The sequence below is a fragment of the Corvus moneduloides genome, chromosome 3 (genome assembly GCF_009650955.1).
Source record: "Corvus moneduloides isolate bCorMon1 chromosome 3, bCorMon1.pri, whole genome shotgun sequence".
Classification (NCBI taxonomy): domain Eukaryota; kingdom Metazoa; phylum Chordata; class Aves; order Passeriformes; family Corvidae; genus Corvus; species Corvus moneduloides.
The window spans coordinates 87,613,477-87,631,013 of NC_045478.1; the positions used below are offsets into that span (position 1 = coordinate 87,613,477).

The window sequence follows — 17,537 nt, forward strand, 5'->3', positions numbered from 1 at the left end:
GATGGTCTTAGAGCATCTATGTAACTGAGCTTACTCAGTCAGCTCTGCTGGCCTTCACAAACTCTTTTGACTGGAGCCTTTATAATCACTGTACAGGAACTGAAAGTGGCATGCAGATGTGTGGTGGCATTTTCAAACAGGCAAAAAAGAAAGCAGCAATGACTGTTGGTTAATTGAAACTCTGTTAAATAAAGTTTTTCTCTTTTCCCCACCATTAGCCAAAAGCAAATCTGCTTCAATGAAAGCTTTTACACTTTTCAGATAAATTTTAATAACCAGGTTGCAAAATCAGAAAAAATAAACTTAAACTCAAATTACCTGTCTCTTCTATGTTTAAAACAGCATTTGCTAATAAAATATCAAAAAGCTTCTTACACTGTGCTTATTTTCAACAAATATTATGCGTGTGTATATATATATATATATATAAACATACTGGACAAAACTATGTAAATAAGGCCTTGTACTTCAAGTTCTTAGAGAAAACAGATTGAACTTGACAATTAGAATTAATTGTCCCATAGAGACATAAATAACAACCCCAAGATGAAGGCACTACAAACTGGGAACTAGGAAGAAGAGCTCATTATATGAAGTGTTTTGGTCTGAATGCAGAGAACCACTCAAGAAGTTTCATTTGTGTATTCTTCTGTAGGCTGTATTCCTTATTCAGTTACTTGGCAAAGAACTATAATTTTATTACAAGTAATACCAGATTTTTTAAAGCAGTAATCCACAAAATGACAAAACACAAGACTGCCCTGTGTTGCAATAAAAGGAGCAGACAAATCCCTTTGCTAATAAAATACATTAGATATGTGAGTAATTCGAGTTTGAAAAGGAGCTAGCTTAGCAGATTCAGTATTCATACCACAGCTACAGACAGTAACTATTTTTCCTGCTGATAACACTTGCCATGCAAGTACCTGAGCTCCTTGATACAGCAACAAATCCCCCAGATACGGTGTAAGCACTTCACATGGAAGCACAGTTCTTGCAAACTCAAAGCTACAGGACCCAAGCCAGACAAGAGAACAGGGGATCCAAAACATTGGCTCCAAACCTAGTACAGATAGGTGGAGACTTCATTTCATGGTATACAAACTGCCATCCAAAAACTTTGTTTTGGTAGACAGTCTCGCTATCTTTGCTTTCTAAAAAGAATTTTCCAATTACAATTTTCTAATAAGGAAGAACTTTAAGATTTTACTCACTTCCCTGGCACTCACATAAAAAGTTTATGCTATAACCTTTTATTTTATACGGCAAAATAGAACTTTACTGAGGTTAAAATTTGTTTTGCCAGTGGTGTGTCATTTCATTCTCATAGAAATGATAGCAAAGATATTTGAGAAGAGCTATATACTTCTGATATCTGTTGCTGCCAACTGCTGACTGTGCTTCAAAGCTCTTTGTTAGCTGTATGAATCTTGTTTCTATAAAATGACTGTGGTTTTCCATCATTGGCATGATGTTGTACGTGGTTTGTAGTAGTGAAGAAATACTCAGTACAAGGGCCTGTACAATATGAAAACTACTATTTCAGTTTTGCAATTATTTAAATCCACAGTCAGAATCTGGTGAATTTTCACTCCTGTAATCAGTTATTGTAAATTATAAACTAAAAGAAAGTGACAAAGTATCTAAATTAGAAAACTACATGAGATGATTCTTGGATCTCAATATGGAGCCAAGCAAAACTTCCTAACTGTAAATACATACACAGGTATCCACCCTTCCCCATTTTCAATAAATTATTATTACATGCCAATTGAAGAGCATTAATGAAATTTTGTCTTACCATATGGGTTTTGTCCCCAGGTTATTTCAAAATTATCTTTACTTCCACCTTCCGTTCTAATTTGTTTGTGGCAGTTTTGTAAATACTCACTCCATGACAAGTTTTATCGCAGTCAAATTGATTATTCTTTTCTTTTTTACTGCCATGTTGGTACATTTCATGTGATTAATTTCATTTCAGTCATGTGGTTACCAATGTATTTTCTAGATAACTCATTAACAACCACTGTATGAGAACACTGTTATCTTCTTAGGTTGCCATAGCCTGAACAATGCAATTTCAAAGCCTTCAAGAGGACAAGAAAGGAAGAAGTGCTACAGCTGGGTGCAAAGATCGGCCTTCTTGTCAAAACTTCAGTGCAATCTTATTTTAGCACTAAAACAGAACAAGAACAATGCTGCTTTCTCAGGGGTGCCAAACTCTTTCAAATACGTCTTCCAAGAAAGCTGTAGGTGTTCACCCCTTCTGAAAACCAACCCCTAGGCTACTGATGGGTGGTAAGATTAATTGGAAAAACATAATATAAGTATATAGTGAAACATTATAAGCTGGTGTGCTTAACTCACCCTGCTGCACCTAGAAATTTCATGTATTGCGAAACAACCCCAGATGCTGCATATTACAAATTTTAATTGGTACTGACATTAATCCTTCTTCTCTTCTCCCATTTAAGCCCCTTGACTCACACAAAACTCAGGCCTCTTGCTAAGAATGATTTAAGTGGCCTCTCACCAACGCAGCCAACATTATGCCTTATATGGCCAGAAAAAGTTCTACAGAAAAATTCAAGGTACTTTTTCCTCTGCAGAGACTCAACTCTGCCATCAGAGTACTGGCAGTCCCAGCACCAGGAGAGCAAACCAGAGTTGAAATTAGATGCCCTGTAAAGCATCATCATCAGTCACAGGGACAATCAATACAAGCATAATTTTTCTAACAGTATCAATATGCTGCTTCCTATCCCATCCTCTGAAACACAAATGACATAAACACAGCTTTTTAAAAATAGATGCTATTGGATTAATTTAGGCTTTATCTATGTGAAACAGAACAGTATTCCTCTGCTAAAATGCTGAACTTTCAGTGGGCTCAAAATAAATTTAATACTGAGGGATGATACTTAAATTTCTCTTCTGTTATACGTGTATACAGGCTTAGCACAGACTGTCAGCAAAACACTCTTTTTCAAAACCACCCTCTAAGTGAACACAAGCCAACGGATTTAGCTGAAAATTTGGGATACATGTATTAACATGTATGTGCACTTCCACATCTGCTTGTGTACAGCTTTGTGCACATGGCTGTCAGTCCTGGTATGTGGCATGCTTCCTGAGAGCCCACAAAAAGACAAGAAGCACGATCTTGGAAAGGACGTAAGAAACTGTTTAGGTGGGGAGAAAACCCAAAACGCTCTATTTTCAGCTCTGGAGACTTTACCAAACATGTAATAACATCAGCATCGATCTGCAATATTTAGTTCCCTGCTTGGCCACTGTCCCTGAGCAATTGTGGGGGCTCTTGGTCTCTGTGCATTAGCTTGATCTATAGAGAAGTACTGCAACTTTATTGCCAAGGGATAGTCTATTGTTAAATACCTTAAAACTGGAGAAGAACTAAGAAGATATCTTTATACAAGTCTTCCCCCTTCAGCATCTGAAATAACATCATTTCACAATAAACTCATTTTTTCATTTAAAAAAAAAAGCTCTTAAGGTCCCATGGATGCAAATGCAGCAAAACCAGAAGACAAATAAAGCAAAGATGTCATCATTACACTCTCCAAAGAAGTCCCAAAGCAATAAATCTTCTCTATTTTCAGAAGAGCAATTTAGCCTATGAAGCACTCACCCTCGTTACAGGCCTATCAGCAGTGCTTAACAAAGGTGGGTTCAGGGTTAGAAGCTCTTTAGCTTGAGTTGAACAACAGATCTGCTTAAACTTGACAAAATTAGAAGCCCATTCATTCATATACAGAATTTATATATATGTAGTTCTCACTTATATGGAATAGGCACAAAAAAGCAAACTTTGTTCTATGCATAGAAATGAACGATGGTGCATCATAGGCATTATGTAGATCTCTGACACAAAATTTGATTTATAGGAATTGTGAGAACATCTCTTAACAGCCTCTGTCAGAATAAAAAAAAATTAAACCCCCCAGGTATCACACTTATATATAAGATCAATCTAATTTTTAGAAACACAGTGCACTGCTAGTCAAGAAGGAGAAAGAGGCAAAATGAAATTTTTTTATGAGTAACTCAGAACAACTAAATAAGTATAGATTTCAATTTGAAAAAGTGATACATAAAGGAATATTTAACACTTTTTGAAGTTGTCAATATCTAAAATATTTTAACTGAGATAAACATGAAAGATTTTATAGGATTCACAACATTTACCTCAGTAATCTCTATCCTTCTTGTAAGTTCATCAAGAGAAGAAAAGCTGTCATCTAGTGATAAAGCTTCCAGGGAGTTGTAAGACGCTCGTTCAGGTGAAATATCTGGAACAGTGTCAAAGTCCTCTTGGTTTGCTAAGTTTGCAGATTCTTCAGTGTCTATTATGTTACCATTCAAAAATCTGAGAAATAAATCTTCTTGTTCTTCATTACCGACCCTCTCCTCCTGTCCTGCTGCTCTCTGTATTTCCTCACACACTCGTAAATGGGCAGTATTCTCATGCTCAGACACTTTATTACACCCAGAGCATTCATCTGATGCAGTTCTGTGCCATGAAGACTTTTCATCATCATCATCAGGCTCTATCTGTTGCTGCTTTACATCACTGTTTCCAAGCTGGTCACTAGCAATTTCTGAAGACCCAGCAGCATGTTTTGATCTGAGCAGACTTCTATCAGCTGGCACATCTTTATCAGAAGGAACCAAATTAGTAGGTATATAATCAGCATCTGTTAAATCCAAAGCATCTACCATTGGCTCAAGAGGGAGTTTCACTCCAGGCTCCCCAGCCCCTTCTGTTTTCACTGCATCCTTGGAGAGCTGTGTTTCCCTCAGCCGCAGACTGCTCTCTTTACCAGCATCCCCAGATGATAAACAGCCTGAAGAAGGCCTGCCCACTGTCCCTGTGGACTGGGCGTGTGGCTTCAATGTTGATTCAGCACTGCAGTGCTGCTCCTCCATGTGGTCCTTTCCTGTAGCTACCCGAAGACTCGCTGCCTCTGTCTGTCCCTCAGTTTTGTTTTCACCTGGGCAAACAGTGCTCAGCTGTTTATCTTCTTTCTTTGGTCCAGCGCCAGGATAAGTTTCAGTACCTAAGTGCAATAGGAAAAGCAGTTCCAGAGTTTTTAAATGATTCAAAGCATCAGCCCAGGGGGGAAAGAGTATACTGTGATTTGATAACATTGTAACCTAATGCTTCAAAATGCACTCCCATAAAGGGCAGGTATTTTATGCCCCAGTGAGGATAACTTTTGTTAGTAGTCTCTGACTCCTGATTCAGGAAAAAAAAAAAAGTATTTGCACACATTTTTGCAGGCAAAGCACATGATTTAGTGTCCTTCTGAAAAAAGTTGCTCCCAATATGTAAGTATTTTTCTGAACAGTCACTTTTCTTCTAATGGATATTTTACGTGAGTCATCTCATAGAGGCCTGGAGTTCAGGCAAATGCATTTAATTACAGAAAGCTGTATCTTGATGCCAGTGTATCTCTCACATAGGGAGATATTTACATTTCCTTTAAAGAAGCTGAAATCATACTAATTTAATAAATTTTAAATTCACAGATCACTAGCTCCTTTGGTTAACACTAAATTAAATAGAAATTACATTTCCCATAAATGGACAGCATAAAAAGATGTTGCTTTTTGGATCAGTATGTTAATTTACATATTAAAAATGCAATTTGATGCAACTTATTTCTGTATTCATATTTACAATATATATGAAAATTATATTTTCTTATCTGAAATTTCAGAGATGCACAAGGAGTTCTACATAGGCTGTGAATTCACCTACTATTGGCATGATCTGCTGATGAAGGACTAGATGTTAGCTCAAATTGTCTAGAAAATTATTAGGTATTAACCATTACAAGAAACTCGAAGTCAAGACTCTTGTTTTTAGGCTTATGAAGAGAGAAAGGGACTGTTAATTTAAATATCAAAGTAAGCTAGCAATGACAGAAACTGCCTTTTATTCCATACTTAAATAAAAACTAAGTTAAGACTATGTTATAATAGGACTACTGTTGCAGTAATAGTAATAACCTCAAACAACAAATTAATAACTTTAAACACTAATGTGCATTTTTTGGTCATAGTGAAGAGCAGAAAGGTCTTATGAATAGATTAATGAAGATACCAAACAATGCCCTTTTTAACTGAGCTCTCACAAGAATGACTGAAGATGTCTATGCCAATTTCATCCTTCCTCACCTGTTAAAACCCCACTTAATATGTGAGCAATTTCCCAAACTTGTTACATGAAATAGTAACATTTCTTAAAATAAACGTTTGCATTAATTCACTGTACTGGACAATTTTATTAAATTCCAAACTAACCCCCTTTTAATGGATAATGAAATTCAAGGTAGCACGAAAAAGACAGACTTGAAAATTGAAAAAAAATATTCAAGCAAATCAAAATATGGAAAAAGTATCAGAAAGACATTAACAGAAAGCAAGAGTACAAGGAACCTAACTTCTGTAAAACACTGAAAGAAGAAATAGGTGTGAGACAGGGACTTTTTAAAAATTAGACACAGATGAGTAGATAGCTCAAGGGATTTGTAACAAGATACTGAGCCCTTCACATACAGGTCATGAGTTCAAACACAGCCTGGATTATTGGTACAAGATTTTGTTACCATCTGTCAATTTTTCCTAGTGGATACATCCACATTACAACAGGCATCTTTGTTGGCGGCCCCAACTGCAACAAAGATTAAATGGAATTGGAAATTAAATCAGATTCTTTACGGTGAAAGGTGTCCCCTGAGTTCAGGACATTGTTGCTCAGAAAGTAATAAATGATCCTAGCACTGTTATCTAACCACAGATGTACAAGAACTGGGATGCAGTGATCATACACATCAAGTTTTCAGCAGTGTTCAATATTTACAACTACTTCAGACAACCCATGCCCACTAAAGACTGAAGGCAAGCTAAGACAAATACTTGAAGACTTAATTAGAAAAGATGCCTTTGCCTATACTAAGTTAACTGAAGACATACCCACCAGGGGAAGCAATTTTTACGTGACTGACAGGTACAACAAAGTGTCTACCGAAAATTTTTTAGCAGCAAAAGCATTTATGGTCATTTAAAAAAAATGATTCTTTCCCCCCCCCCCCCAACAGAGTTGCATTAGAATCAACACGTGCTTTGTTCATCACAGAAACCCGTAGGCACCACTTGGTCCTGTTAATCCAAGACAGCCTAGCAGACAGAGTACTGATCTACAGCAATCTACTAATGGAGAATTCACACTTCCCCATCTTTTTCCTTTTTCCCAATTAAAAACAAATCCCATAGGACCTAAAACAAAACAGGGCATAAAGAATTCCTCCCCACCTTGGAAACAGGTCTGTATGTACACACTGCAAATTTATGCTAAGGGTTTTGTTAAATTCAGTATTTCACTAGAAAAGTCTTCATGAAATACATTAATTTATCTTTAGTTAATGCTAAGGCTATTAAGGCTTTCAGTCAGAAACTGAAGAAATTCATGGGTAAAGGATGTAATAAATCTCATGTTTTAATATACACACACACATAGCTTTAAGGGCCAAATTCTCTGTTGGTAGATTCAGAGTGAAAATCTGCCAGAAAGTAAAATGCAATAGAACAGACCATTCACAACGCTTGCTCAGAAGGGCAGAAAACTAATTTAGGTACTGTCCCAGGAATCCTGACTGGATGACTTCTTATGAAGCTGTTTCTTGGTTGCTGTATCCCCAGGAGAGAGGAATTGTGAATTCTTAGGATCAATTGCCTATAGAGGCTCAAACAATGTTCCCATATACCTTCAGCAGATCAATGGAGTAATTTTTGCTTTAGATTAGCAGGGAAGTTTGATTTCACTTCAAAGATGCTACTATAGTGCAGTGCAACAACCTCTACAATATAATATAGATATTGCTACGATTCGTTTTATATATTCTTATTGATAATTGCTACATACATTCTTATTTAATATGAATCCATATGAAGGCCAGTTCTCAAAACTCTTGAGAGTTTCCTTTTCCTGTCTTACTGTAAGTCAGACTTCTACTACTAGCAGCTAAATGAGTTAAGTTGCTCTTCCTGTGGTTTGGCAGATACATATATAAGAAAAGTAATAGTTTACACATTTACTTCTCATTTTTAATTTCATTTTTCTTTTTTTTTTTGTAGACAAAAAACCCACCCAAAAAGCAGAAGTCAAGCATTCTAAGTTTTCAGTGAGAAGGCCCATGCATTTAGGCTACTGTTGAAAAGGTTAAATATTAGGAACTGTAAGTTTATTATAATATAGGATTCTGCTTGGGTTGAGGCAAAATCAAGAGGCAGCCCCAAATGGTCATATTGCTTCTAGTCCTGAGCTGGATCACTAGGGCACAGCTTGTTACCTGAATGTTATTTCAGATTATGAATCACCTTTGTCAAATTTCTGTACTGGTTGATACTGATGCCTTCCCTACCCAAATCCTTCTAACTGCAACAAAACCCATTCATCCCCACGCTACTGATGCATTGACACTGAGGGGCAGCAGTAGCTAATGACCACATGCTGCCTGAACAGCTGCTCATGCTTGTCAGGGAGAGAATTCATTGCTTCCTCAACAATGCACTAATCTTGTGAAAAGCATCTTTTGCAAATCTCAACCATTTAAACTTGGGTTAGGCTGGAAATATTCCTATCTTTGTATTGAAAGTACTTAGCACTACTGAAAAATTCTCAGCAGAACTGCTTTTTATTGGATGACATAGCTTTATTAATTTACCAACATTTCACAGGAACCCAAAGATTTTGAGGAAACTTTGACAAGATTTACATTAAGAGAAAGGCATGAAAAAATCCATTTACACCATTAATTCCTTCCACATTAAGTCAAGATGTTGTACTAAAGTATTTCGACATTGAAACAGAATGCTCCTGAATTTAGAACATTCAAATGTTCAGAAATTCTGCTCCAGAAAGCTTTTGTTCCCACTTGGAATAAAATCAGAGGAAAAATTGTAATAATCTAATTTTTCCCATGGGAAATTCCAACCATCCAAAAATAAAAAGCACTGTGTTCTTTTGATCTGCTTTCTGAGCTGTAGAACATGTTTGTTTCATGTTTCTAATGTTTTATATTTAGTTAGGTTACAAGAATAAAGGTGGACAAAAAGCAGTATAGGGGTCATGGCAAAAGAGGATGGATATAAGGAGGATCCACACATGTAGAGAACTGTGACTCTGTGTCTTCATTAATTTCTGATTCTCCTGAACATCCTGGCTGATACACACTTGTAGGATAGTTTAGGTTGAAAGGGACCTCCTAGGATCACTTAGGCCAGTTCTCATCTTATGAGGAATTTAGCTGTTTTTGAGGAAAGGTACTCAGGCCAATTTTGGCAACTGGAATATGGCAAAAAACCTGAAACTTTTTGCTCAGAGAGAGGAAAGATAAAGCACAGCCTGGTTGTCTACCAATATTCTTTCCCACTCTGTCTCCATTTTAACAATTCATTAATTTTTAAATGTTTCATAAGAACCCAAAGATTCTAACAAATTACTCTAACGAAACGGCCACCGCCCCAAGGCAGAAAAAGGAAAATGAGGCTGACATAAAAGGATGCACTGAAAACAATTAACTGAATGATTTTCTCTTCAAGACCCCCCAAAGGCTTCATAGCTTACTGTGTTGTTCCAGAAAAATGCATCTCAAAATCAGCACACTGCATGTAACTTAAAATTGTTACTAATGCTCAATTGCCACACCTCAGAACGTTTGTCATCAGGTTGATTACCTCGTATGTATTTGTATATATACAAATTATGCATCTTATCTCTAGTTTTACACAATTTTGTAGCTTATGTAAGCTGCTATAAATGCATGCACATTTAAGACTTTTTTTGATGGAGGCTAAAATTACTTCACAATTCTGAATATCAATGACTAATTAAAACTGCATTATTTACCCATTGTGCTGAGAAAAAAAAATTTCATCCATTTGTGCATCTGCAGAAATCCAACAAATGCTGTAGCTTCAAATGGAATAGCTTCATTGTATATATAGGAATATGTCATTACAGCGTCATATTTAAAACAAATTATGCACATATACATACATACACACATACCTGATTTAAAAGCAGTAGCTTCTCTTTCCTTTAAGTTTCTGGATTCCATTAACTGAGACAAACAACTGCTTTCCCATGTATTTTCTGCGGCTACTAGCTGTAAAATATGATAGTATTGCCTGTAATTTTTGGAATTAAACAGGAATGCTGTGACTTTTTGAGACATTCAAACTTCAAAAAGCTTCTAAACTTGAAAAATTTTATGTAATATTTAAAATATATTTATTGCCAAATTTTGACAAAGCAGAATTCAATTAAACGGCTGCTTACCTTACGTTTGGATGCCTGTGGCCTGCAGCAATAAAGGAAAAAAGAATAAATTAAACAACCTAGTGGCAACATTCTTCATAATAAATGTAATTGAAATCTTAGAAACCTTTGCTCTGCTCTAAAATTAGCATAGAACTTTTCTTCCATTGGAAGTGTCAGCCTGCTAGCATACTTTCAAGCACAAATCTGTACTTGCATTAATATCATCAGAAGACCAATTAGCCCTAGCATTGTTCCACCTAATTGGGAAAGCAGTTGGAAGAAAATTTACTGCAACATATCAAGCAATGTAAATTCCTGTAAAAGGTTATGCTCAGAAGAAACTCTATCAACTTTAAAAGTCATGTAAGGACTTGATATCTACTACTATTTAAAATACTGATCACTATAAGAGAGATTGAGGAATGACACACCCCCCACAAAAATCTATTTCACTCTCCACAGACTGGGACATTTTCTGGGTTCTGTAAGGTACAGCAGCTCTCACTGACTCCATTCAGATTCACAGGTGAATCAACACTGCTCACAGTCAGTGTAGACTTTGCCAGCTGGATAGAGATTCATGCACAATGTGATTTATCACACACAATCTGTCTTGCAGTTTTTCATACAGCAATGAAGGTAATATGTGGAGCATTTTATTTAAAGCTACTGAAAAAAAACTGGAGAGACAAGGGAAAGGTACTGATGTCCATATTCTCTAACAAAAACTTCAAAAAGTTACATTGACTTTTAAATTTTACCATTTAAACTTCAAATAAAGGACACTCAAAACTATCTTTAAAGAGCAAACATGCCCAATATGTTGCTGTAAACCTTGAGCATAAGAAAACATTACATTACTTTCAATTTCAAAAGCAAGATGCTCACATTTTCCAAGACCTGCATGTGATTCATTAAAAAATAAAATGTAATTTTAATTTAAAAGTAAATTGAGTTTAAAGCTTAGGGAAAAAACCCTATATGAAACAATAAATGCAAATAGGCTTTTGCCCAGGGAGTTCGAAAGAGTAATAATATTAAATACAGAGCACTAATCATGGCAAATAAACACAAGCCTCAATTTTTATCAAATTGCAGGGTTTCTCAGAACAGGGAATGGTATTTTGTAACTGAAATGAAGGAGTAAGCAGTGTTACTCTCAACAAGGTGACAATCCAGGTGACAACAGGGAAGCGCTGCTCGTTGCAGCATACAAATCACAACAGACTTGAGTGTCAGTCTTTCTGTGAGCTGGCAAGGTCATGTGCAGGCAAATGTAGGCTGAGGCAGCCCTCAGGCACTCAGTGCAATCTCGAGCAGCAGCACACTGCAGGTGCAAACCTGCAGCCACGGTGCTGGACCTGCCCCCTCTTCCTGTGGGAATGCTGGAATACCTTTCCAGGGGCTCCCTCCCAAAGGCATTCAGAATACAAATAAACAATTCCCACCTGGATTGTGGCAGTCAGCAGGGGTGTTTTCAAACTTTGGTACTATCACTCAGAAGAAAAAAATCTGATAGCCACATCATACTCATTATGAACCACAGGAGCATTTTGGCTTTTGTGACATGCAGGTTGACTAAGCCAATGCAAATGTACTACAAAAAGTTCTCTCTCCCCATCTCATTGAGAGCATCTCTCCTGTCAGTCAGGCCTTTTTTCAGCCTTTCAATGTGGTTAGTTTCCTTATAGCTGTTGGCTGATCATTTTTCAGTGGCAGCTCGTATAATTTTTTCCATCTGTCCCTTAAAATCAATGTCTGGACAGTAGGACATTCACCCACGAAAGAACAGATCTTCTCCTCCTCCTTCCTGATGGCTACAATCCCATATGTGTTACTACCCAGAAAAGCACCCTAGGCACTGCCCACAAGTTTGCTATACTGTGATATACTGATTCAGGAGGCTGATGGATCAGGCGAAGCAGCTATGAACTGAGATTTCATTGTTCAGAATACTGTCCTGCCAGGCAAGTACAGAATCACTGCTTCATGTTAATGCAACCCATAAGAAATTAATAGATATAAAGCATTAAGGAATTGTCCTAAAATGTGGAAGTTTGGGAATAAAATCCTATGGGGTAGGTATGGGTGCTGAAGTCTGAGATGCTGGGCACTTGCATTTCAAAACAATGATTAAACCAGTAGGTATTAGACATGAACACTATCATAAGTTCTACAGTCTCTCTTGTCCTAAATTAACACTATTCAGTTTTCCCTTGGTTGAAATAACAAAACTCAAAACTCCAGTTCTGGAAAACTGATGATTTGCTAAAAACAGTTCAGATCTACTCTTCATACATTCCTCAAACAATATTAAAACAATGTGAAAACTGATGGCAACGAAAATATTTTAGTTACATGTGAGAAAGAACCACCACTTTATAACCAAATTCAAGTCAGCGGGATGCAACTTTTATTTTGACAGTGACTATCCCATACTGGCAAGGAGACAACAGCTGCAGTAACATATTAGTTTGAAAAGTAATAATACTTTCTTATACTCACTGTTGATGTGAAGAGCAAACTCTAGTAAGCTTTTCCAGTTCTTGGCCACTCAGTTCTTTATCTGAATTCCTCAGTGTTGTCACTGGACTGGGAACTGCTGTTTTCCATTTTCTTTCTAAATTAAATCAAAATAATTTTTACTCAAGATATAAAAGTAGCATTTGCTTCATATAAAAAAAACTAGGTGAAACTAATTAATGGAGAAATATTGACAACTTTTCTGTGTATGTTCTACAGTCTTGTTTCAGACTATGCAGAACAGCATCCTATTCTTTTGGAACATACTTTATTTTCATCACATCAGACTCACCAATCCTAACCCAAAAATAAGCTCAAAACAACTGTGGATCAAAGTCTTGATTAGCAGAATAAAGAATTACAAACAATTTGCACCTTTACAATTAAAAGTGTGCAAACAAATCCAAAGCAGGAATACTCTTCTTGTAACAAGCTCAGAGAAATTCTGATATAAATGCTGCTTTTGCTATGTAAATTTTTTAGCCTGGCAATATGCGTAACTATTATTTAGAAATGCAAACTAAAGTAAGTTTTTCTCCTGCCATATTAGTTTAGCTGGTACTCACCCCACTGTTCCTGTATGGAAGAAAGATTTGCAAGCAGCTGCTCATGATACAGTCGTTCAAGCTGAATGAACTTCATCGCCTTCTCATCTGAATGGAAAGTTAAAGGCAAATGCACGCATACGTGGACATGGTATGACATTTATAATTGGCACCATGTTTGAAAGGGAAGTAACTATACACTTGAAATTTGAAATAAGTGAATCAAAACGAATAATGGCTAGCATCCAGATTTCTGTGCAAGAAAGAAAAAAAACCAGCAGACATGAAAATGGTAGGCAAGAAGTCAAGTAAGTTGAGAAACATTAAAAAAATGAAAATCCTATTCTTTTCAGCAGCTACCTCTTCCCACATGCCTTGAGCACAACAGAAGATTTTTCTAGAAAAGAAATGACTGCAATATTATTATTGATAACTTTACCAAAAAAATGAAATCTCTGGGAAATGAAAAGCAAAACAATGACACAAATACCAGCAGTATCTCTCAAGAAATACAAATATGTGCCAATAACCACGACTAACTAAAAATATGGCTCCTTTCTACTGACTGGCTGGAGACAGTATTAAAACAAGTTCTCCAACTTAAACTTTTGAAAAATACCTGCCCCCCTTTCGACCATTGTATACAACACTGTTGGAATGCTGAGTTTACCTTTTGTCTTCCTGAAGATTCTGCTCACTTTTCTTCTACATGAAGAACTCTTTCCCCTTGCTTAGGGTTATCAGTATATGTACAAAGGTACACTGATAGTCACGTATTTTACATCAGTCAGGATAATTCTAGTTCCACCAAGCCTGAGTTGTTAGTTGTGCTGTTTAAAGCTGTTTTACCAGCTATTTGACATGTAATTCTACAATACAATGAGGATAAAAGTACAGTGAATGAGGTTCGTAGTAAAACAGAAAAACCACTTTCCATTATTCATACTAATTAAAACACTGGAGTAATTATTACAAAAACACAACAAGTACTTGTTATTCTTGTTAGCCTCATGCAACAGCATGGCTTATGAATAACAATATTAATGGAAAGAGTATTCCCTGTCTTCAGGAAATCTGTTATTAGAAACAGAATTACAGATCACAGAGAGAGCCTTAGAGGATCACAGCAACAAACCCCGAATTATTGTTAATATGAGGTTCCCCACTGGATGAATTAAAATGTCTGCCATGGATAATTAATACAGTGCAACATGATCAAGTAAGTTCTTTATTAACCTCAGGAAACTGATGGCTGGAGGTACAGTGGAGATATCCTTCATAAATATGTATTATATAGTGGTGTTGAATTCCACACATCAGGTATACGTTGCATTAAAAAAATATTTCCTTTGATCACCTTTAAATACAGTGCCTTTCAATTAAAGCAACTTCAATGAAAGAGGAACTGTTTCTACCATGCTGCTTAAATTTTAAATTTACTGTATTTCCCCCTGCACCATAATTCACTGCAGAATTTTTCCATGCCTTTAATTTGCGCTGTGCATTTTGGATTTTCTGATGGACACTTCTGAATTAGGATGACCAAAGCAAAATGAAGTATTCTAAGATAGTGATGGATATTTTATTTTATAGATTGCTTTTATAATGTTGAAACAGTTAGTTCTCTGGTTTTATCGACAGGCTAATATAATTTTTCTATGTTTCTTATGCCTTGTTATTTAGCCTACTAAACAATAACAATTGCCTATTTGCTATGTTTTGTTTGTAACGAATCACATAATAAAGACATAATCTGTATGCACAAATTCTGTAATACATGGTGCATCTTAGTGAATCACATATACCTTAAGGGCTTACCACTGGCCTCTTCTTTTATTAATCTGATCATTTTCCCTTTAAGGCAAAGAGGAAATCCCAGTCCACCTTTTCTAAAATTATAACTTAACTTTAAGGTTTAATATTATTATTCTCTCACACAATTACTGAAATATATCAGAGTAATTATCAGCACTTCAGCTATTACAAGTTTTTGACCAAACTTACTTGCATTATCTAGGAACAAATCAAAATAAACTGAACTATTAAACTGTTCCCAGAAGCAATTACCCATATTTTCCTAAAACAATTTCTCAGATTACCTTGATATGATTTTGACTAATTAGCATTCATCAAATACCCTTTTGCTATTGTTTGCAGGTTGCTGATCTCAGCTCTGTGTGTTTGGTATTTTTATTCCAATTTAGACATTTGTAGTATATACTCTAATCAACTGTTGTGACAATTCCATCATTACTAGTACCCTTTTTGATATAATACATGTCCTAATCTCTAAATTGGACATATTCCCAGTTACTAATACTTAGAATAGAAGTTATCCTATAAAAACAAAAGGTTCTTTGAAAATATTTTCTTCCTTGTTTATGCTCAGCTAGTAATGATTGCATCAGTACAGCTGTTGGAAATGAATTTATCACTTAATTCACATTCCAGTTGCTTGATTAAGGAGGATTTCCTAGCATATTGTATATTCACTCATGGGTAAATTATGGTTGTTCACTTCTTTCTAACCCTGACCCACAACATGTTAACAGTAATGCATTTGCCTTTTATATTTTATCACGCCACAATATTTTAATAATGTGCAACAATTTCTGCAAGTAAAAGGATACATTCCTCCTCTTGAAAATAGGTCTCAGCTATCTGCAAAAGTGAAAAAAAAATTAAGAATCTATAATTTTAATGACATGTAGGATGTAATGTAAACTTTTTATCATAGCTTTAAACATCTGGTTTGCAGGTTCCTATTTAGTCTGGGTAAAATAGGTATGTCCAAACAAAATACATGTATTCCTATTCTAGGAAAAATATTTTAAAAGAGTATCAAACACCAAAGAAATATTAAGTCCTCTCACAAAAAATGGATTTACCCAAATCTTAGTTGGGTTTTATGTTGCTACGACAAAAATTATTTCAGAAACATTTTTAGTTATCCTAATAGAAAGCTTTAAAATGACCTAGAACAGAAGTACTGTTTTTACTGGTACAAGTTCAAGAGTTTGAATTCTGTGCCTGACCAATGTTTCCTTATGTTTGATCAAATTAAGATCATTGCTGTGCTCTCCTGAGTATTACATTGCAACGCGTTAAAACAGACATGGAGGTTTCCTGACTGATGAGAAAAGAACAGTCTTTTGTCTCCCTGCAGACAAAAAATATTTGAGAATTGCAACAATAACTTACTTGTGCTTGTTACAAAACTGTGCAGGCTTTCCTAGAAAGCTGAGGAAACTGACATCTTTGTTTGTAAATGCAATGAAATACAAAAAATATAAACCTCAGAATTATTCCACAGAGCTCTATACTATCATTGACCTTTACAAGCAGCAACTAATCAGTCCTCAGGGACAGCGAATTTTGGCAGCCTTCCTATTTGCCATGCATGGTGAGGCAAGGGCAGAGCTGCAAAATGTGCCCAGGAACTGCAGGTACCCTGATACCAGAACATTCAGGTTGAGGCACCTCATAGATGATACCCCAGTGACTTCTGCGGGAGCACACTGAAATTCAGTCTCAAAATCTTTGGGACATATCAATTTAAGTAGTCATAATATGGAGGGCTTAGATAAGCATTTCTATAAAAGTCTAAAGATGATTGCCCAAAAAAGACAGCAGCTTGATAGAGGAGTCTAGATTACAAACTGTATTTCCTGGCTCTCAGCCTTACTACTAACCACTAGACCATTCTGAGCCCAGTACCTTCGAAAAACAACGAGTAAGTGACTTTTAAGGTTCTTTATCTGCCTATTTTGTCTGCTGTCCACAATAGCCTCCTAAGGATTTCCGGAGCTGTCAAAGCTCTACCTATGTTTTATATAAAAATACTTCTTAAATTCTGTAACAAGTCCTAAACAAATCAAATTAATCCCATTCAAGACAGGAAAAAAAATTACATCCTATTTTAATTAAAAGTCGACTCTTAGAACAGCCCCTATTATCCCACAGGCTCTATTATCAATACTGACTTCCCACAAACACCACGGATTGTTAGTACTCCAGAACATCTGACAGAGCTCTTGATTTTACGTTGAATTTTGTCATAGAGAATAGAAAGAGAATGTGATAGAAGACTTTTATTTACTAGACTTGGTTTAATGTTACTG

General features: G+C 36.0%; 1 protein-coding gene across 4 annotated transcripts in view; it reads right to left on the reverse strand.

The window, feature by feature from the left end:
- The window catches only part of CNST (consortin, connexin sorting protein), a 58,617-nt gene that overhangs the window by 17,804 nt on the left and 23,276 nt on the right, over positions 1 to 17,537 (reverse strand). For all 4 annotated transcript variants that reach the window (XM_032102622.1, XM_032102625.1, XM_032102624.1 and 1 more), the window contains 6 exons: positions 16,047 to 16,077; positions 13,438 to 13,524; positions 12,854 to 12,968; positions 10,367 to 10,388; positions 10,097 to 10,193; positions 4,207 to 5,078 (listed from right to left, as the gene is read on the reverse strand). In XM_032102622.1, the coding sequence (XP_031958513.1) occupies positions 4,207 to 5,078; positions 10,097 to 10,193; positions 10,367 to 10,388; positions 12,854 to 12,968; positions 13,438 to 13,524; positions 16,047 to 16,077 (1,224 nt within the window). The remainder of the gene's footprint in view (positions 1 to 4,206; positions 5,079 to 10,096; positions 10,194 to 10,366; positions 10,389 to 12,853; positions 12,969 to 13,437; positions 13,525 to 16,046; positions 16,078 to 17,537) is intronic.